Genomic DNA, 22,427 nt, shown 5'->3' with positions numbered 1-22,427 from the left:
CTGACAAGTCCAGTAGCAGCTAACTATTATTTCAACTTATTAACACATGATGTAAGATTGTTGTTGAGGGACAAGGCTTGGAAAGAAGTATTTGTGGGCAGATGGCAGTCTTCTATGAGTAAAACAACACCGCAGAACACTGCAACATGAATGTCCTCCAGATTAAAGAGGGCAAAACAGTGAAGAAATCTAGAAAGAGAGACAAATTCAGGAGCTTAGTCAGGAGGACTACAAAAAAGGTGCTCTGAGATGATGTAATGTATTTTACAAGACACTGGAGTTTGCATGAAAGAAGCTATTAGCAGGCCAAAACGTTGTTGCTGCATGGTATGCCATATGTGAAGATCTTGGTGGTGTGGCACCAACAAAACTGACAAATGCTTCTCAAAGTGCAGAAGTAATACATTATTAATTCCGAAGATACTGAATAGAAAAGCATCTGAAGTTACAATAAACATTCAGATTGAACAAAGGCAGACTTTACAGAAGAGAATTTACAGAATTATCCGGCAACTATTTGACATTTGATAATTTAACAGAAATGTTTTCAAAACTACTACACTTAATTTTGAGATATAATGGAAAATGGCATAAACACATACTAGTATGCACCACAATCTGTCACTGAAATGCATAGGATCCTAACCCTATTAATTGTATGCATGAGTACATTTGTTCAGTTCAGTGGACTTGTAGAGGGCTTATGCCTAACCTGTAATCGTACGTTACAATAATACTTTCACTTGTACCAGAAAAAAAATGGCTGTAATTGCATAGTAATCATACAGCAATTAATCAAACTGCAATTGAACATGTTTAAATAATCTTAATTTAAAGCTCACAAACAAAAAAACCAGCAAAACAAATTCTTAGAATATACTGACCTGATCAAATAGATGTTGAAAAATGTTCATCTTCCACATAGTAAGATGTGGATTTCTTAAATAAGACTGTCCAAGGAAATGATGATAAACAATCTCTGATTGTCCATACAAAAACAATTACAGCATTACATGCTATGAAGTCTTGCTTTCAGGGCTGAAATTATTCAAAATATATTTTATAGAATTAAGTGAATGTTCAGCTCAAAGACAACGCCAGTTTGACAGGCCACATGCTATGTTCATGGTTTTTTCCCCAATTTAGCTATCAAATATCAATTAAACCACATTTCTGTTGTCTGCAATATACCAATTTTAATTTATTTATAGGATGCAATTTGTTATCTACATACCAAAAAGTCAACCAGGTAAAATACAGCAGTCGATGTCCAAATTTTAGGCAGATAATCAGCCTCTTTTAAATTAGTATGTGATTTTTTCATAGTTTATTTTCTCAGGGGTAAATAAAATGCCAGTATTGTTTGAAAACAGTTATTGACACAATTTAATGAAACACTGTCTGAAATGACAAAATCCCAAATGAACAAAAGATTACATTTAAGAGTGGTGGCATTTTTGTTTATTCCTTATTTCCTTGGAGCAATCACAAACAAATAAATAAATAAATAAATGCAGGGTAGAGAAACCAGCCTCTACACTATAAGCATCAGTGGGCATCTCTACCTTGATGAGAGCAGTACAGTGTCAGCAGGTATATACTCTTTGCCTTTTATTATAACTATATCTCCAACATCTACCTGAAAGAAAACTGGGAATTGGTTAATGGTCTCAAACAAAATATGTTATCCCTTTGTTTTAAGCACAGTAAATATTTACCTTGCTGAATTTCCTAGAAACACTGGTAGGAATGTAGTACTTAAAGCCCTTGAATTCTTTGGAGATCTCTTTAATAGGCCTAATTCTGACGTTGGATATGCATTCTTTACTTTTGCTAGTTATCGTAATAAATATTTTATTAGAACACTGAAGTTGAATTGAGGAAGAAATTAATCTCCCTGGGGTCATATTTCTGTTGCATCATGCTGAAGTTCTGGTTTCTGCAAAGATTTCATCAGAATTGTAACCTGAATCTTGCCTCCAAATTATTGATGATGAAATTTTACTCAAGTTTTCAGGTGTGGAATCCAATAGACGTAAGAGATAAGATGGAAAGCACAACATTTACTCCTTAAAAGTTACCTCTAGTAGTCCCCTCCTCTAATTAAGGTTCTTATGCTTTAAGCCAAGTAATTCTGCAGACATAGCAAGTAATTAGCTTCCAGAAGGAAGCTTCTTCCTTGGCACTCCAAATAATACTAAGGAACTGTACAGCTTTCCATATGTGAAATTTCCCCAGTCAACCATATGAATTAGGTGATTTTTAACTGAACTTAAGGGCTGTCATCTAATAGTAGTTTTGGCTGACTCACACCATCAAAACTGACTTGACTGAAAAATACATTTTAAGAGACAAATGCAACAAGCGTTTAAAATAAAATATAATAGATGACACATTTCCCAACATACCGGTTAATTCTTATCAATGATACAGATTTAGAGAAATAAAGCAAGTATTAGATGTGTATTATGCTTTACAAGTCACCACGAAAATATAAATACACACCTTTTCCCAGTGGACAATCTCCCATGCACCATTTCGTAGTACTGAAAAAAAGAAAAAAAGAAGAATTCTTCATTTTGCACACTCTAACTGCAGTATACAAGTTTGTGTTAGTTTCCTTATGAAAAGCCATTCAGATGGAGCACATTTACAGAACATTTTAAAGTATATCTTGTTTCTGTAAATTTCAGTCAAGCAGCTAAATTATACAATGCATAGAAACTTATTATAAAATGAATAAGAAAATTCAACAGGGTTTGCTCATTCAGATACAGATTGCACAATAATGTGTGGTTTTCTAAATAAGTTAGTAATTGGAATGAGAAATTTCAAAGTAAAAAACATGATGGGGAAAATATCAATTCAGTAACATTTTTTCTCATTTTAAATAATGTCATTCTTACAAAAAAAGTCACCAACAGGCTTCTCAGGATCTAGCTGTCCAGACTATTGGCATGTCACAAAACAAATTAATATTGCAAGCACACTCTACTACTCTAGTTTTAGTACTTTAAAGTTCTTTAAAGTTCAGTAATACTTGTTACTATGATACTACAAAAAAAAAAAAAAAAAAAAATCGAGCTAATTTGCCATTTAATCGACAAACTTATGTTTTCAGGGAATAATAAAGGTGTCTTTTTTTTTTTTTAATTGGCATTAATTACAAAGCTATTGAAGACTGATGTGCAAGAAGTAAATTAAAATAAATTTTATAAACAGGTATTAATACTAAGACAGCTACAGAAGACTGTTCTCTTTCACTGTGCCTCCCAGCTTTCAAACTGCCAGGATGCTTATTTAGGTACCTGATCAAAAAATCCAATTCTTATGAAAGTATGTCTTCAAAAAAATTTATCAAAATCTAGGAATGCATATTGTTTATATGTCTAAGTTTTCCTTGTGGTTCTATTCAGATTGACCCCTCCTGAATATCTCAGTTTCTGTAAGCCATTAACTAACCTGCTTAATAATTCCTTATTAAGAGATCAGTCCTTTTACTCCTCCCCCTCGATTTATTAATCCTGCCAATGGTAAATGGAGCAGTCTCCATTACAGATATTAAGCATGCTATTTTCATGACTGTCTCACCATCGGCTGGTCATCACACCAAATCTTATCCAACAAACCATTTCCCTTCAATGGGAAAACTACAGATCCACAGTGAGGACTGACTGTAATAACGTAGTAAGGAACTTAATACAGTTGATAACTGTGTCACCAGCTACCTAAATCAATCCCCTTGTGTCAGCAGCACTGTTTGTGGGGCCATGGCATAAAATAGATGAGAGAACTGATAAGGGATGGAAAAAAAAAAAAATAATGCACACACACACTTTGCAGCAACCCACATGACTAAGTTTCAGTAGTAGCATAACAGTGAAGTTCTGCTCACTTGAAATGTAAATAAGCTGCCAGACATAGCTAAGAGCTTCTTAAAAACTAGCTGCAGAAGCACTTTGACTGCTGAAATAGATCCCAAGGCTGTTTTGCATGCAGTCAAGCTGAACTAACAGAGTACTGCTATTGCAAAGGGAAGGTCCTGTTCTGCACTCACCTAATGCAAAGTGCACAGTTTTATGTGCCCCTAACTTATGCTGCCTTCCCAGACCCCTTGATTAGCCATTTTAAGCTACCAAGTGGAAGGAAATTGTCAGCTTTTCTTGTTAGGTTTGTTTTCTGCTCTAGCTAGTTAAAACCAGCTCACAAATGGATGAAACAGAATCACAACACAGTGAGAGACCTGAAATCTCAAGAGCACTCTACCCAACCTTGCTCCAATAAGGTTTTAAGTGCAATTAACATGCACTGACATTCATTTAAATACCTTTTCTTACAAAGGAGGGTAAAAATGTACCGCTATGAGTTCTTCATGTAATAGATTATTTGCTCCGTAAAGCCTTCTGCTGCCTGAATTTCACATTCATACCTCCCATTTTTCAGATGTCTCTAACAAACAGCTTTCAAAAGCATGCTTCATCTGCCCTACAGAAGACCACTTTAACACAGCACAGAAATACATGCTTCACCACACCTGTGTGCATGACTGTGTCCCAGTATTTATGCATACATTTTGGGGAAATAAAGTCATCCCTAATATAGCCTAATAAATCAAAATCATCTCTAAAAGGCTTTTTTTTTTTTAAATAGTAATTACAATTAGAAAGTTAATTTCTTAAGGCTGAGATAAAGATGGTCTTTTATGAACAGATAGGTGAAGGAAAATCCATACATGCACAGGTAACATGTTAACAATTTTCTTTGTTTGAAGGACAAGTGAAGGTGGAGCTGGATATATAGCATATTATGCACATAACCACTTTTCAAGATTACAGAATTGTTGTATAAATGAAAACAAAACTGCAGATTAAATTAACTTCTTCATTATTCTTCTGACAATACACCACATTTGACAATACACTTACATATTGTTTTAGCAGTACACTAAGATCAGTATTAGGCTTACGTGAGCTCTGCACTAGCTTCAACTTGTTTCTAAGCACAAGTAATATTTTGTGTATCCTTACTACACTTTCAAATTCTAAGATGCTCTTTTGTATACATGGAATATTGAGAAATCTTAGGAACAGTCACCAAGACCTAGTCTTCTTTTCATTTAAATCTCTCTATACTTGGGAGAAAAATTTGAAAAGCATTTGAAGATTCATTATTTGTTGGTCTGTAATCTCAAATATCTCTTGATTGTTGGTTGCAATCTCGAAAGCTATGAATGTCTGTAGATATCCAGATTTTTTTCATCATCAAGCTTTCCTTTGTTTCTGTCTCTCTCAGTTTTTCTTTAAAGTATAGGCAAAAGTTATACTCCCAGCACTGTCAGCCAACCAATTTGTGCTGCTGTCCAGTTTCTTGACACGTCCTATTGAGCTATAAGCTCAGTGGTTTCATACATTTTCCATATATTTTCACAGAATCACGGAAGAGTTTGCATTGGAAGGGACCTTTAAAGAACATCCAGCTCCAATGCCCCTGCCATTGTAACCTCCCCACTAGATCAGACTGCCCGAAGTTCCAACCAACTTGGCCCTGATCACTTCCAGGGTTGGGGCATTCATAACTTCTCTAGGCATCTTATTCCAGTGTCTTAACATCCTCATATTGAAAGACTTCTTACTTTTGTCTAATCTAAATCTATCCTCTTTCACTCCAAAATCATTACTCCTGGTCTTATCATTACATGCCGTTGTAAAAAGTCTCTCTTCACCTTTCCTATAAGCCCCCACTGATGTACTGAAAAGTCTCCCTGGAGTCTTCTGTTCTCCAGGCTGAACAACCCCAGCTTCCTCAGTCCGTCTTCACAGGAGAGGTGCTGCACCCTCTTGATCACCCTCACAGCCCTCCAGTGGACCTAACTTAAAAGCCCATGTTTCGTGCTGGGGGTCCCAGAGCTGGGTGTAAGACTAATCTGGCTGCAAGTTGTTATTTCAACTGTTTAAATTCCAAGTTTTAAAAAAACAACAATTGTACAAGCGATTTCCAACCCATTTCCCTGTGTATTCAGCAGTTAGGATTATCAACATTTGCAAAAAACTTCAAAACAACCAACACACAACCACAATCAATAAGCTTTAAAAAGTTTCCTACCTTGAGTTTGTTTCTTGTTCACCGCATTATCAGCTTTATGCCTTTTCTGAATCAAAAAAGCATACTGATTAAAGACTTCTGTTGACATGATAAAACTTTCACACATAATACGTAACACTCATTTTTTACTGCTTGCACTCAACCATCAAATGAACAGACTTAAAAACATTTTTAATAGAACTGTGGATTACTTGCATAGTCTTGATCATCAGGAAAGTCACTCCCAGCTCTAGGCTAACAATATTCTATTAAAATGTCTCTCATCTGAGCAATCAGTATGTGAACAAATTCCTTGTACAAAGATATGATGTATTTACACTCCACAACTTTGTCCTTCCCTGCAACTTGAAAAGTAACAGTTTAATTTCAATTGCTTTCTGAGCTACGCTGGGTGAAAAATCATTAGAAGTAGACAATCTTGCATTGCCTGTCACAAGCTTTTCTAGTACTTCTGAAGCATATATGTAAAACATGTGTTACTTGTGAATAATGCCTCCTGCTAACATCATCTACTTCTTGTGATTACACTCCAGAAAAGGAAGCTTTTGGTTATTCAGTTGAAAGTATTATTTTAATATTTGAAAAGCCAATTAAACCTGCTTTAATATTAGGTGAAGATAATTTCTCTCACTGAGTAAAGAAATTAAAATATAACTAAAGCTAAAGAAAAATGGAAAAAATGCTAAATATTTTACTATGGAGCTTTCCAAGGAAAGAAGTGCTATTGTCACTGTCAGTCAGATATTCCTGCAACAACATAGGAAGCACCTACGTGCTGAAGCAATATAAAATTAATAGAAGGAAAAATAAGTTTTGACTTGCCTTTGAGCAATTCTGTAGCAATTAGTAACAATACCTTTTATTTTTAAAACTGATATGTGTAAAAACAAACAACCCTGGACCTGTACCCTGGCTTTTGCTTCATCCAAACTAAACACATCAAATTGCAAAGAGCAAACGACATGAAGAAACAAATGACGTAAAAGAGGAGGGAGATAATTTTAAAAAGGACACTCTGTACAGTAGCAGCAGCCTCAATTTTATATTTGCCTAGACACTGACAGATGGTGCAAGTCTGTAAGCATTAACAGCAGAACAGTTAAAAATATCTGAAAGAGTGTGAATTGATTTTATGGCTTTTTAAAAGGGATTTTGTTTATGTAAAGGGAAAGCAACAAAGACGCGTAAGGAGAAGCTGCCTAGTGGGCAGCAAATAGTACAAACACAAAACACAAATCCAGCCACTCTGTTTCGGGGAAGGGAGGCAGTGAAAAAACCCCCAAAACCTTTGCTGATATTTCAAGTTTTATAGAAAATGTTATAGTCTAGTACGTCACTTAGAGACAAAATTTAAGCCGAGCTCAAACGTGAAAATAGTGGGAATAAAGGATTAATGGCAAAAATGTATTTTCTTCTTCCTGCCCAAATAATTATTTAAAGCTTGTTTTATTCTAAAAAAAGTTCAACTTTCTATGAATTCAGTAGCTTCCAACATTCCATTAGCTGAGTCTTTGACAAAATTGCAATATTCTGAATGCTCTGAGCCTGAGTGGTTTCTGTGGAGTCAGTAGAGCTTAGTAGTTTTGGTTCCAGCTCATACTTAACCTAAATATGCTTGTACTATAATAATGAGAATTTCCTGACTACAATCTATAAAATAAGCAGTCACTGATTTACCATGTTATTGTCACTCTTGCACATATTAAACACACAGATTGTAACACCACATTCTACAAGATTCCATCTTCTGACATAAGCAGCTTTATAGGCTTTCAAGATCATTCAGAAGCCAAGAATGGCTCAACAGAAAATTACTCAAAACGGTTTTCTGCAATATAATCTACAAGATATTTGATCGTTATTTACAAAATACGATTATTAAATACTTACAATATCCTCTATTATCTCCTTCACTGCCGCTACAGCTAAAATAAATAAGAGAGGGACCAATGTTGTGTAACGGCCTGTTGGTGATACATCTGGAATTTGCTATTAAAAAGAGAGAGAAAAAAAATTGTGCTTGAATTCCTGGTTAAAAACATTTTTTAACACAGTAAGCAGAACTTTCAATTTTTCTTGAAAACATAGAGGTGACAACTAGTTTTGTTACTCAGACAAGGTATTGATTATTTCCAAGTGAGGGGTATTGTCTTAGAATCAAACAAAGCTGATACAACAAAACATTTTAAATTGAACAGTATTCAATAGTTACTTTCAGAGGTTTTAGTGTCTCCAGAAGATTCACCTTCATCTTTTGTGCTTCAAACTAAATTTAAATGCGTATTCATAAAATATGATTGATTTTTTTAGTTTAGTCTAACAGAGTGGACACAACTCCAAGGTATTTTAAATTTCACAAAGATATTTTGTATTTTACTACTAAACTAACAAACAAATATTGGAAAGCTACACAACTCTGAGAAATCTGTTTCTGCTAAGCAAGTAAGGGCACAGACGATGCAAGTGAATGTGTATGTAAAATAAATGCTGAGAGGATGCAGCTACTTATGTGATACATATTCATAACTATCGTAATTATCTTTATACTGACTAGAGTTGTTAGTGGCAGCAACGATTTACCACAAGAGTATTCCTGCCTTAGTACATTTAGAACAGGCAATGTCGCCCATATGACTACTATGAGATTTTGCAGAAAAAGTGGAGCAGTAAGTAGCGCCTCAGTATAGTTAGAACACATACTCAATTTATCATAAGAGGCTTACAAAAACAGTCAATGTTATTTATTAGACATTTATTTTTTCTTTCACTACATTGTGTATCTGAAAGAAAACACAGTATTTTTGTATATATGTTGTGTTTCTTGGAATAAGATGAATATACATCTATTTTCAACATTACCCTAGATCACATTTTAAAGCAACTGTTTGGAAATTCGGCAGAAAGTTAATGGACAACTTTCTGTCAGCTACAAAGCAACAGCATCCACCACTTCTCCAGTTATTTCTTCTCTTTTATTTTTAGTCATGCATGTGCCTACACACCCCCACTCCAATGGCACATTATTTTCCAGGCAAAATATGAAATCAAAGGGGCACCATATTGTACCCTGCTTCTATTACCCTGTACCTGTTACTCCTGCTAGCTTACTGATGCTCTTACCTGAAGTAATGCAATAAAAAGAAAAAAAGCATTGGCAGCTCTTCTGAACTGGGAATAAAGGAACCTTGGCAGGAATGTGATAATGTTGTACTTTGCAGTGCTAAGACAAAAAGAAAAAAGTATATACTATTATTACACTATGAAAAAAATTCAAATGTATTCCTTCTCTCTCAGTTATACAAGCTTTCAAATACAACAGAACCTTCTGTGATTTCTGTGATAGCAAACAGATTAGTTTTTGCTTAAAAGAGAAATCTGAAGACTTCTACAAACCAGCCACCCAAGAAAAATGCCCATCATCCACAGAAACCACTGTGTGCTTCAGTTTTGAGGCAAGAAGTTTCCTTGTCACCTCCGCTGTGACTTGGTTACAGGAAACAAGGGGAAAAAAAAAAAAAAAAAAAAAAGAGCAGGAAGCAGGGAATTGGTTGCCCTGAGGAATTAGGACAGGACATAAGTTCACAGATCTTATACCCCAGAACAATACTCTATCCAGCAAGCTATGGCATACACTTGGTGATCAATTCTGCACCAAGACTCATGTGCAGAAAAATTCTTGGGGAAAGCACTATCAGTTGAGCTAGCATAATGAGAAGGGTGCTTCATCAAAACTGAAGAGTTGTGGAGCATCTGTTTCATGCACAAATTTTTGTGATTCAGTGCATACTGAAGACTAAAAAAACCTTACAGGCTTGACAATATTTAAATGGCGTGTTTAAGAAGCTAATAAAACTAAAATATTCAATAATGTACAATTTTCCTACAGTTTCAATAATGTACAATTCTCCAATGTGGTCTTTCAATATCTAAACTAAAGGTATACTGCAGGAAAGAAGGCAACAGACTCTGCTAAAGAGTCTGTGGTGAGAGAACACAGGGAAATGTTTTCAACCTTAAGGAGGGTAGATTTAGGCTGGATACAAGGAAAACACCTTTTACAATGAGGCTGGTGAGGCACTGGAACAGACTGATCAAAGACATGGTTGATGCCCCATCCCCGGGCATCAGTCCCTTGGCAACCTGATCTAGCTGTGGTGTCTCTGACCATTGCAGGGGAGTTGCATTAGACGATCTTTAAAGGTCCCTTTCAACTCAAAGCATTCTATGATTCTATATTCATTAAAAGAAAAACAATATCCTTAATCAAGTGGAAAGTTTACCTTTAAAAGAAAACAAAACAAACAACTCCTGATCAGTATTGGTTATTAAGTGAAATTCTGAGGGATGGAATAAGAAAATACAGTGTAATACTAGTGTAATTATCTTAGTGAAACTTTCACTACATCTACCTCGATCCAGCTATCCAGAGATATGCTCAAAACCAAAAGATAAACTGAACTAATCAGAAGAATAAATCCATATTCTAGAGATATGTAAAAGCTGCAGAAGTTCCATTAAGAGCCTTCCTACCCAGAATTTAAAAATTCTGAAGGTCAGCTTTGCATATGAAACAGTTTTGCTATTCTAGTTATTTCTCTTCATTCCTCCCTTTGCAGTCAGACTAGTGATCTAAGGAGGTAGAATAAACAGAATGTTTTCTTTGATTTTGCTAAACAGTATGCAACCTTACGAAGCTCATATGTATTAACAGAAATATAATTTAATACCTGACATGATTATTACAGAACTTGGTTAACTGGGGCTGATTAATGAAGATAGTTCTCAATTCTTCTTGATCAGCCAGAGAAGTTTTCTCTGAAACATCATCTGTCTTCTCATAGCCTGTTAAAAAAAAAAATTAAATTAAATATAAGTAAGTAAATGTACACATACACACACATACAAGATTTAGAGCACTGCATGACAAAAAGATCCACATCTATTCTGAATGTGAACTCAATTTACTTGTGTTTCTTACAATAACAGGTAATGTTCATTTTAAAGCACATTGGTGATTAGATATGAAGATAAAACAAGATGGTCAAGAAGCTTTGTAAAGCTACAATAATGAACAATAATCTACTGAATTAATGAGTGCACTCAAATAGCTTATAGCTTCATGGAAAGATGAAATGAACTACGGTCTGTGGCTGACAACCTCTTTCACTTCTCCTGAAGTGCCCCCAATGTTGGAGCAAACAAATGTTTTAAAAGGAAGACACTAAAACAAATAAATGAACACTAACATATGATAAGAACAAGAAGTTCAGTACTGTACTATAGTATCAGTGACGAAAAAGTAGTTTTCTGTTAATGTTGAGTATCATTAACTCAGTTGATCTCCACACTGCATACAGATCATTCAACAGATTAGTTTCCAATTTTGCATGTAAAATGTTAACACTGTTTGTTGCAGTGAGCATTCATGCAACTCATTCAATTCTTCTTGATATGTTTTCCTGCTTTCCGCCCAATAAACACATAGCACCATTTCCCCTATGCGCCTCTTTTAAACTGAACTGTTTCACAGCTATGGTAGTGCGACAATTAGAGTTTCCGTAAGGATACAGAAGTAAACTTCCTACCAAAAGCTTGGAAAAGTTTTACCGTTAGTTTCAATGGCAGAAAAACAGTTCACTAAGAGTATGTCTGAAAAATGAAATTAAACACAAAAAGTAGATGCCTAGTACAGCTATCTTAAATCAAAGTGACTCACCAGTTCTACTTATTTGCACATATCATCTGTTCTGAGTAACACTCAGAGAAAATTCATCGTCACAGCCCATACAAAGGCAAAAAACCAACACTGCTTACCCTACAGTTAAAGGAATTACGTTCTTCCAGTCCTCAGGAACCACTCCAGACCAGCACAATGTCTCATAGATAACTGAGGGAGGCATATTGGTGCAATCAGCCAGCTCCCTCAGCACCCATGGATACACCTGAACATCCGAACAGAGTCTGGGCACTGCTGCATTTCCTGTTAAGTATTCCCAAATCTGATCCTCTTCCACCCAGGTAAATCTTTCATGCTCCAGACTTTCCCACACGTATCAGGGACCTGAAGTTCCTGATATTATTACACAGGAAATCCCCACTACTGTGTTCCCTCACTGGAATTAACTTCCTTCCTTCCAGCTCTCCAGTGAAAGGCACACATCCAACAATTGCAGTCACGGTTCAGTAAACATCTTGAGAATGCCCTTCAGGGCAAGCCTAACAGATCTGGCCTACTCGAGGGACCTGTACACCTCTCTTTGCCTGAAGGAACCTCACAAAAGCAGACTACAAGCCATTGCCTTCTCCTGTCATTAACGACCCTTAGAAAGGCAATCCCTACCCCTGTCACACAACCAACCAGCTGCGCAGGACAGCAGCACACGACTCCATAAACACGTACATCTGCAACACAACTTGACACAGGCACAACTTTAAGAACATGAACTTTTCAGTCATCACAAGCGCACACTGAGTCACAGGTTATACTCCTATCTGGGTCCAGCACACAGCAAGCACACCTTCGTCCCAGGAACACAACAATTCCCAGTTGCTCCATGAAGGAATGAATGTGGAAAAACAGCTACTGAGAGAGAACACTGGTGAAAAAGTTGGAAACTACTCTCTTAGAAGTAGCACTCCAGCTTGACTAAGCTCAGGAAACAAGGAAAGAGTTCACACATTTGCAGAATGTACTACTCTATTTTTACAGTGCTAGTTTTAAAGTTTTTGCAAGTGTAAACCTGCAGTCCTGACAGTGACAGAGGTAACACAAATGTTAGCAAGCACTAAATGTAATATGTTTGTTTAAAACATCAAGGAACTATAGACATTTAAACACCAGTATTAAGGCATTTATTTATTCTTCAAATAAAAAGCCAGCAAAAAGAAGCTCAGGAGCATCATAAACATTCACTACCTTCCTTTCTATTACTTTGAATTTACATTTCTCAATCTGAACTTAAAAAGGAATCTCTGGGAATAAGTGCTGAGCCTCATAGCTGCAGCCTGCAGCTTCAGTAAAAGCATATTAGATTGCCCTGAAAGCTTAATGGTTACTCATCTCCTTCGTGTCTCTGCCTGAGCTCTGAAATACGCTGACCAGAATACAGAGACTACACTGCCACACAAAACTAAGTTATCAAGAAAGTACAGTTTGTTTTCCTCATTTGTGTCTATAAATGTGTGTGTATATACATATATAAATATATAAGAAAATGTATATGTATATGTATAAAAATCTAAGAGTTCTTAACTACATTACTGAAGTTATTATGTTGACTAAAATGGTAACTATCCTTAATTTAGATGTTTCCCAAGCAATGAGAAACACAATTCTCTTTGAAATGGTCTACTTTCATATATGATTATCAGAAAGTATGTAAAGAGAAAATAAAAGTGTTGAAATTCTAATTCAGAATTTGACAAAAGTCCGCTTCATCCTACTCTCCCACACTGTCATCTCTTTACAATGCATCACCCCTTGGAATGCTATCATCACCTCTTGCTCTCACTGTCTGCCTAAGAATTTGAATCAAGTGTTAGCACACGCAGGTCTCAGCCCCTGTGCAGCTGCTGTTTGCCTGAGTTAGCAAGAGATGCCTTGTACCAGATCAAAAATGCAGCAAGCTTTTCTTGCCAGGAAGCTGCTCCTTTTCAGAGCTGCCCGAAGTCAAAGACTTGCTGCACATCTGTACAGCAAACAACACCCCAGGCACCATTTTTGTGCTCTCTGTGCACCAAATGTCTTCAGGGACACTCAGTCTGCATGCTATGCAGGCAAGCCTAGGACTCCATTTTCCCCTTCCCCCCTCCTCCCCCCAAGTCCATACATTATGTTTTGTAGGCGAAATTTTTCACTAATTTCTCAAGATATTGTGTCTCTGTGACTATCACTTTGTGAAAGAATGGGCATTTCTCTACATTACGCAGCCATTTTAACTGCAACCACGTATTTGTTGCATTCCCATAGTTGGTTTGTATTCTGCATTTTCAGAAAATGATGGGTATTTCTAATTTCTTCCACATCTCATCCACACTCATGTAGTACAAACATATTAAGTCATAAAAAGATCTACTTAATCACAACCATTCTTTCAAATATGAACTGCGTATCTTCCATATGTTTTATTTATATTAGGTAAATACAGAATTTGGCAACAAGTTGATGGCATTCAATTGGCCCCAGATAATGTCAAGCACTAAAATACAAAGTAGGACATTGATCAAACTACACTCACAAACTTGAGTCTAACTGCAATAAATCATACCAGACTTTTAAGAGCTACACTTCTATGAAATTTTAAAACAGAATTTATGGGTTAGAGCTCAGCTGCTGCCTAAGCCTCAATGCAGCAGGTTTCATAAAAGCTGACTGCTTTGTCAAAAGGAAGCCACTAAGTGCTTTATTTCTTCCTTGAAGAGAGCAAGAACCCACTGGCACCAAACCAGTTTGCATGATGAACTCAGCCTACTAATCAAATACGCAGATGCCCATCTCAAAGTGTTGCCTGAAAGTAACCACAAGAACAAAGGGAAGCACATCCACCAGATCAACTCTTGGTGAAAGCAGCTACGATTTTAGCAAAGGTCGTTTTCAAAGATGCAGTTAACAAACCAGCAAAAATTAAAGATGGCTGCTCTTCTGTAATTCATCAAAAGGTTCCAAGATGGCATAACAACACTGATCCAAATATTCAGAAAGTTGATAGTGAAGAAGGTATAGAAAAACCAGACAGGAATCCAGACAGGAAAGATAAAGATTACGAGACACATAGTCAGAATCAAAGCATCAAAGTATCAAAGCTGTGACAAATATCTGATAATGTAAAAAATACCATGAAGATTATGAGTAAGAACCTAAGATGAAGCAATTGTTCTAATCTCCTTTCAAAAACATACACAATTATTGCTGCATTACAGATGTCAAAACCGACACCGACTGAACTTGTTCACTGTTTGTTCATCGCGCTAAGGGTTCAGAGAAGTACTGTCCCAGGGTTAAAATTAAAGGCACCATCACTCTAAACAGGCTCTTATCTAAGGACACAACAAATACTAAGGTAATAATACACAGTAATAATTTTGAAGAATTACAGTGATCAAAAACAAAGTAGCAATTATCACACTTCAAACAGGAAACGTGACGCTGCTTTATGTAAAACCTGGCATTGAGAAAGAGCAAATAACACCACAAGGCTCCTCATCCTCTTTGTCAATAGTTTGTAACACTACTGTTATTTAACCAGAGAACTATCAGGCAGATTCTACGACACAAGTTCTCATGTGCCCCCACTGACAGAAAAGCATCTGACTTGAAAAAATTTGCAAGTCAGCACTATTAAAAGAATAACTGGAAATACCAACAAGTCATAGAATCATATCACAGAATCATAGAATGGCCTGGGTTGAAAAAGTCCACAATGATCATCTAGTTTCAACCCCCCTGCTGTATGCAGGGTCACCAACCACCAGACCAGGCTGCCCAGAGCCACATCCAGCCTGGCCTGGATGGCTCCAGGGATGGGGCATCCACAACTCTTTGCCTGTTCCAGTATGTCACCACTCTGATTTATTATGCAGGAATGGCATGGTTTAAAACTAATTTCTATTTCATATTCAGATAATACATTTTGATTTTTTTAAATTTAAATTTATGACCCAAAAGCATCAAAACCAATAAAGATGTGCTTCAATATCAGAGGAAAGTAATTATTACTCCAATAAAAATTTGTTTGTAAAACTACTGCATAAACTAAAAAAAACTCCAAAGTTTTTTTGCTAGCAAAACGCAGAATGTGGAAGCTACTGATGAATAAACACAAAGCTATAAATTTCATTCAAAGTTAAATAACAGATTTTGATTGAGGATTTCCTTACAAGGAACTGAAGTAAAATACACATGACAGCGGGAAAAGGCAAGAAAAAACTGGAGACAGTTGCTGGGAAATCTGAGAATATGGAGACATGGCTGTCCTTGTCAGGGTATAAGCAACACCTGGAATAAGTTCATTGTAAAAAGTGTACTTTGTAAGGAATAAATATTTTAAGTTTCTCCAGTAAAAGATAACAACTTCAACCAGAACAAAACCCAAATAAATAACCACTGAAATAACAAAAAAGCCGAACAATCAACTTGAGCTTTCTCCAATAAGAGAATCCATTAAGGACCATGTTTTGCTTCCAACGAAACTTCAGAATAGGCAACTACGTTCTGTTGCATCATATTTGCAGGGCCTCTTTCTAAACCACATTCGGTAGTAAAGTCTCTAAATTAGCAGTTAAAACAACAATAAATTCTAAACTCTGTACAAAAAAAGTTTGTACTTCCAATTTTTCCTTCACATCAATATAGAAATAGATGGAAGGTTAAACACAGACAGATTGTGCCATGGAAAGAAAGGGAAAGAAAAATAAATGACCAACTCACTGAAATCAAAAGAACTATTTTAATACACTTTACTTAATGATTAATAACATTATTTTATTCTCAAAGTATGACATTCTAAAGCTTTGAAAGCTTGATTCTGTAGCCAAGTACTCTAGCTCACATTTCCAAAGAACACAGCACAGTTCAAAGACAGCCAGTGAGACTGAAAAAGTGTGTCACAGTGCCACAATAAAACTTTGATAAGAGAACTAGCACTGAGAACCTGACCTCTGCACCTCTGAGGAGTCAAAGAACAGAAGGGAACTGCAACTGCAATCAGCTGCTCTGACCTACTGCTGCTGAGGCTGCCAAGTCGGCACTGCAACTGGACCTAAATTTTCCACTCTGGCCCACTGGGAATCTCAAAACACACTTGTCAGGAAAAAGTACCAATAACGAACATTAGGTCTGTTAAAATGCTAGACAATCACATAGTCCAGAAGTAGAAACATCTGAAGATATATTAGGTATCACAAGAATGGACAGACTACTGAAAATGATCTGATGATTACTACCTAAATTCAAAATAATTGTCCTTTTCATACATAAGTCATCACATCTTACACAAGTTCAGCTTCACCTAGCTCTCATGGGCATTTGCCTTTCCTAATATGAAATGGCTATTAATGTTGTTGGCAGACAGCATAACAGCACCTCAAAAATTTCTGTATTTTCTTTGCCATCCAAGATAGTTCACTGAAATCCATCAATGCACAAAGGAAAGCATTAATGACTCTACGTAGGTTGCTCTGAAAGTAATGCCGCCTATTTATTTCCATGGAAACTACAACAGATACAAAGAGCGCATTAACACTATTTGACAGAGCAAATTCTTTGCTACAAAACATTATTTTTCAACACAGTCACCACCCTTAGCTATGCATTTTCACCAGTAATAAACAAGAACCTGCACACTGTGCTTTGCGCCAGTGGAGGAGATCCACTGTTTCCACCATTGCTATGATAGCATAATTGCTACAAAAATGTTACCCACATTCCATCTTTCATTGGCCCCAAAAGATAGAAGTCAGGAGGCATTAAACTGGACAATATAGTAGGTGTGGTAGGACAGTCCAGCCAAAACTTGCAGTATGCTCCACGGTCTTCAAACTGGCATAGGGCCTGGTATTTTTTAGTTTTGCAAGAGAAAGGTTGTCTTCTTCTCTGGCCTCCTGCCTTCTCTGTAAGTTCAAGCCTTCAGCTTAGTCAGCAGCATGATGTAGCAATCAGATGTTTTGTCTGGGTTCCAAGAAATCTAGATCCTTTCCTATCCTAAAAGAATACATAACTTTATCCAATAAGGGTTGTGTTTTGAACATTTTCTTTGATGGAGAATTCACGCCATCTCTCCACAGAGTGCCATTTTGACTTTGCTCCTAGAGGTGACATCATGTCTCATCACCAGTAATGATGAGATCCAGGAAACTGTCACTTTTAGCCCTATATTGGTTCAACAGATGCTAACAAATTTGCATACAGTGTTCTCTCCGTTCCTGTGTGAGTACTCACAGGACCCACCTCATGCAAACTTGCAGTATTTCAACACTACCATCATCATTTCTGATTTCTGATTTCTGATACTCAGCTCCATACGCAGCTCCCTGGTGGTAACCCACTGATTCAAGCAGATAAGCTGATTGAAATGCTCTTCATTTTGTGGTGTGACGGCTGTGCATGGACGTCCAGGCTGTCTTTCATGTCACTGCTTCAACGCTCCACCCTCCACCTCACTGAGCTCACATACAACGTCTGGTCTCCGTAAGCATTCAGCAAGTGTCAATGAATGTCAGTGGGCACTATTTTCTCCATGTGGAAGAATTCAGTGACACATTGTTGCTTCATATGCACTTCCATATATGATGCTATTTTGTCAGACTGCTCCTCTGCTGCCATCTGTCCTACATCAACAAAATGTAATGAAATACTGGCAGAAAGGTTCAACCTGTACTGCCACACCACCACCACTTTCCTCTGATACTGTGGGCCAACATAATAAAATAGGAGGCATTACTTTTGGAGCAACATTCATATTTTCAGAAGCTTATAGACACCTAATAAAAACTGTCAATACCAACCCCACTCTCCCAGAGTGTACATATATATTAATATATATATGGCTCTGAATTATTCCATTTCATATTATTTAACAGATGCATATATTAACTGCATGGCTCTAAGTACTTTCAAATATTTCCCCATGTGTTTTGCAACTGCAGAATACAAGACACAGACGTTATTTCTGTAGTGCCGAACACCTGAAGACCAGCTAAGATTCTGAGTTAAGGTTACTGGTAGTGAAAAACAATTTAGGAAATCTCTACAATTTGTTTAGGAGGACCAGACCTGCTAGATCTTGAGCAAGACTTCATTGGTACACAAATCAATACTGCACAACTGCAGCACTGCCTATTGTGAATCGCAGGTTTTCTTTACAAGAGGGGACACTAGAAACAAAATTTATTACAGAAAAGACTGTAAGCATGCCTGTTCATCAGCCACAAAGAGCACAAGATCCTGCAGAGGTCTGGAAGCATACCATCAAAATATTAGCTGTGTTTTAACCAAATTCTGTTCTCTATGCAAATTACATGTTGTCTTACAGATGTTAAAATGCCTGTCATTTTTATTTTGTAGTAATGTACAGACTGTAGCATTATATCTTCTGTGACTGGGAATGACACAAGTGCATTATTCTGACAGGTCTGAGTTCCTTTCATCTGAGCTCAGCAGGCAATTTTTTCTAATAGCAGTATTACTATCTCTTTATGCCAGAGTGAGCTCAGTTCTGAGAAGATGTCAAGGCAGTCCAGACTGATAAGGTAACTCATGATCCACGGAAAACGTCTCTGAGGCAGAAATTACTTGCTGCAGCGATAGAAGAGGAAAATGAGGTTTTAACCCAAAACATACAACAAAGAAATTCTAGAACAAAGGAAGTAATATTAGCTTGTCTATCTCATCCCCTCAAGTCTTTGGCTATTCTAAGGAACGGCTTGTGCTGTAACAGCACTTATGAAAACTGCTCTTTGTGATTGCAGTATTAGCAGAGTTACACAGAACGCACAGCATTCTGTCATTAACCAAGCACTTCCTATTTGCTGCAGGTAAGGCTTTGGGGTAGGTCTCAGAAGACAGTCTTATCACTACTCTGAACAATGCTTATCTAACAGACTCCTGCCAGGGCCACAACTAGGACTGTATGGCTACTTTAAGTCACTTTCAAGAGCCAAGAATGACACTCACACTGTAGAACACTGGAGTCTCTTAAGAAATAGTAACATTTCCCTATGCAGCACTGTTTACAAACACCAGCAACACAGTCCAAGTTCACCAAGTCTGGAAAAGGAGGAAAAAAGAAACTAAAAGATCCACTGACATTGTGAATGAACTTAACAGAAACAAAATAAACTAGTAAGGTTCACATTAATCTCAGATCAGAAGCACAGATTTTAAATGACAATCATCATTTTTACATGACCTTTCCTTGAGTAATGGAACATACATTAATGCACAGAACAACATAGTAATGCTATGATGAAAAGCCAACACACCATCTTCCAAAGGTTATGTTTCTTAAAAGAAATGCCATACATATTTACAGACCAAACAAAGGTATTTTGGAGAACCTATTAATCCCTGTATTCAGCTGTCTTACAGTCATCCAACCATGAACAATATTCCAATAAGCAGTATTTTTTTTTTCCTTTCACTGCACCCGTACTTCTTAGAAAAACACTTGCTTTTAGGGATCACATTTGGCCACTTAATAATCCTTAAACTGCTGTAGTTTTGCCACCCTAAAGCAAACACAAATAAACTGGGAAAGCTTATTCTAAGATCTCAGTGGAAAAACAATTGACTTGAAAAGAACTGGAAATGGACTGAAATTCAGCAGTAAGTGGATGCTTTGCCAGTCTCACTGTATGCATCTTCTAATTACTGTGGGTACAGTACCACAGCCACTCTGTTTGTAAGCACATTTCTAAGGTTCCCCCGGAGGCATACATCTTCACTGTTCCTCAGAAGGCTAAATTCTTCTGCTCTCTTGGCCAGCTCACTCTGCTTAGGAAGTAAGAAGAAAGCTCCTACAAACAAAAGCAGGATCTCCCTGAGAAGCATAGAGGAGAAAAGCACACAGGATGGTTGAAACAGAAAAGATTAAGGGAACATCCTATTTCCAATATTTATTCTTCACACTCTTGCTGGGGCGCGCACACATAAAATCAAGCAAAAAGAAGTGATCTGCTTGGAAGAAGGAAGGAAGGAAGATGCAGGGAGAAAGATGCTACTTCCCCTTCCCTTCACGGCCTGCACCAGATGCAGTGGCCTGATCTACCTTCAACCTCGAACACAGCCCCAGGACTAAGGGCAGCACACCTGCCTCAGGAGGTACGGGTCACTGCGGTGACCGCGCTGTCATTACCCGCAGCCACAGCAAACCATCAGCTGCCCCAACGCGCTGCTGCCTCCGCACTGTTATTTCACACACGCACTGGAAGCGGTTATTTCCGACGATCGGCGCACACACAGATGCTGCCCATAAGGGAGGCGTTCCCACTGAACCCCAGGACAGAAGCGCGGTGCCCGGCAGCGCAGCGAGGCACGGGGCACGCCGCGCTCCCCGCGGTCACGCAAGCAGCTCTGCCGGAGGCAGACAATGACAGGCACACAACGCGACACCGCCCGGAAAGCACAGCGGCAGCACCGCGCCCCAGCGCTCGCTGCTCGGCCGCGGCCCGCGACCACCGCGCCACAGCTGGGCGGCCCCGGGCACGCCGCGGTTATAGCAGCGGCCGCTGCCGCCCGCCTCCGCTGCCCAATCCCAGCTCCGGGCGGCCGCGACCCCGGCGAGCCGAGCGCCGTCCCTCCCTGCGTCCGGCGGAAGGCGGGCGCCGGGCGGCACTTACCCTCCGCGCGGGAGCGGATCTCCGACACCGTTTTCTGCACCGCCGGCATCGCCGCAGAGCGTGGGGCGGCGGCACGGCCGCGCTGCACCTGCCCCCGTCCTCGCCGCCCGTCGGAGCGCCGCGGCGAGAGCCGGGCCCCGGGCTGCGCTCAGCGACGGGACTGCGGCGCCGGAGGCAGAGGGCTCGCGCCTCCCTCCGCTCGCGCCGCCGCTCCTTTCCGACAGTCGCGACGCCAGCGCGGCTCACCCGCCGGCCCCTCCGGAACCTACTAACTCCGCCCCGTCTTCCCCCGCCTCCTCTCCCCGCGGTCCTCCACCGCCGCCTGCCGCCCCCGCGGGGTCGACCGTTGCACGTGCCCAAGCGAGCAGCGGCGCAACCAGTCACTTCGCGTCCCTTTCTCCGACGAGTGTAGGGGTTCCGGAGCGCACCCCCCCGCGCTGCGAGGGAAATGGAACGTGCCAGCCTTGGGCCGCGCTCGGGGGTGGCCCCGTCCTGCCCCCGGGGCTCGGCCTTGGAGCGGGGAGGGCGGCGGTGGGGCTGCGGATAGGCTCCTTGAAGGACAGTTCTGTGTGGCAAGGTGCCGGGCCGGCCCTCTGAGAGATCGCCGGGGCTTCTCGCCCAGCTCTATATTTTTATCATAGTTCGCCATGCCGCAGTTTGACAGCCCCGAGTCTGTGCGAACTGAAGCTCTCTGCCTGCGTGGGTTGGTGAAAAGAAGCTCCCAGCTGCAGGTGCCTCGGGCTGAAGCTGCAGCCGCATCTTCGCTGCCAGGCTGTTAACGTGACACTCGTTTTGTGCGACTGCAACAGGCAGGGGACCGTGTCTGTGGCGTGTCGTGCCTGTGCCTCAGCACGAACTGCCACCCGCCCTGCGTGAGCACGGATTAAATAGGAACGGTCATAGGATTTGGAACGCTTATGTTTTGCGTCCATCACAGTCGGTAGATAGATAGCTCAGATATTAGGAAAAGGAGATGTTTCCTTTCATGGGAG

General features: G+C 39.1%; 1 protein-coding gene across 5 annotated transcripts in view; it reads right to left on the bottom strand.

Moving 5' to 3' along the window:
- ATP8A1 (ATPase phospholipid transporting 8A1) overlaps positions 1–21,735 on the bottom strand; it is a 94,316-nt gene extending 72,581 nt beyond the window's left edge. Inside the window, exons 1-7 of one of the 5 annotated variants that reach the window (XM_085223228.1) lie at positions 21,436–21,735; positions 10,830–10,944; positions 9,223–9,322; positions 7,993–8,091; positions 6,103–6,148; positions 2,506–2,546; positions 1,566–1,639 (exon numbers count right to left, since the gene is read on the bottom strand). In XM_085223228.1, coding sequence (XP_085079354.1) covers positions 1,566–1,639; positions 2,506–2,546; positions 6,103–6,148; positions 7,993–8,091; positions 9,223–9,322; positions 10,830–10,944; positions 21,436–21,484 — 524 coding nt within the window. In that variant the 5' untranslated portion in view covers positions 21,485–21,735. Of the gene's footprint in view, positions 1–884; positions 1,013–1,565; positions 1,640–2,505; positions 2,547–6,102; positions 6,149–7,992; positions 8,092–9,222; positions 9,323–10,829; positions 10,945–21,435 lie in introns of those variants that run through there. The other 4 variants (XM_085223230.1, XM_085223229.1, XM_085223231.1 and 1 more) reach the window with 4 other exon arrangements.
- Between the last annotated feature and the right edge of the window lie 692 nt (positions 21,736–22,427).

The sequence above is a fragment of the Meleagris gallopavo genome, chromosome 4 (genome assembly GCF_905368555.1).
Source record: "Meleagris gallopavo chromosome 4, MGAL_WU_HG_1.1, whole genome shotgun sequence".
Lineage (NCBI taxonomy): Eukaryota > Metazoa > Chordata > Aves > Galliformes > Phasianidae > Meleagris > Meleagris gallopavo.
The sequence above is the reverse complement of the archived record's forward strand: the minus strand, read 5'-3'. Positions and strand labels throughout refer to the sequence as shown.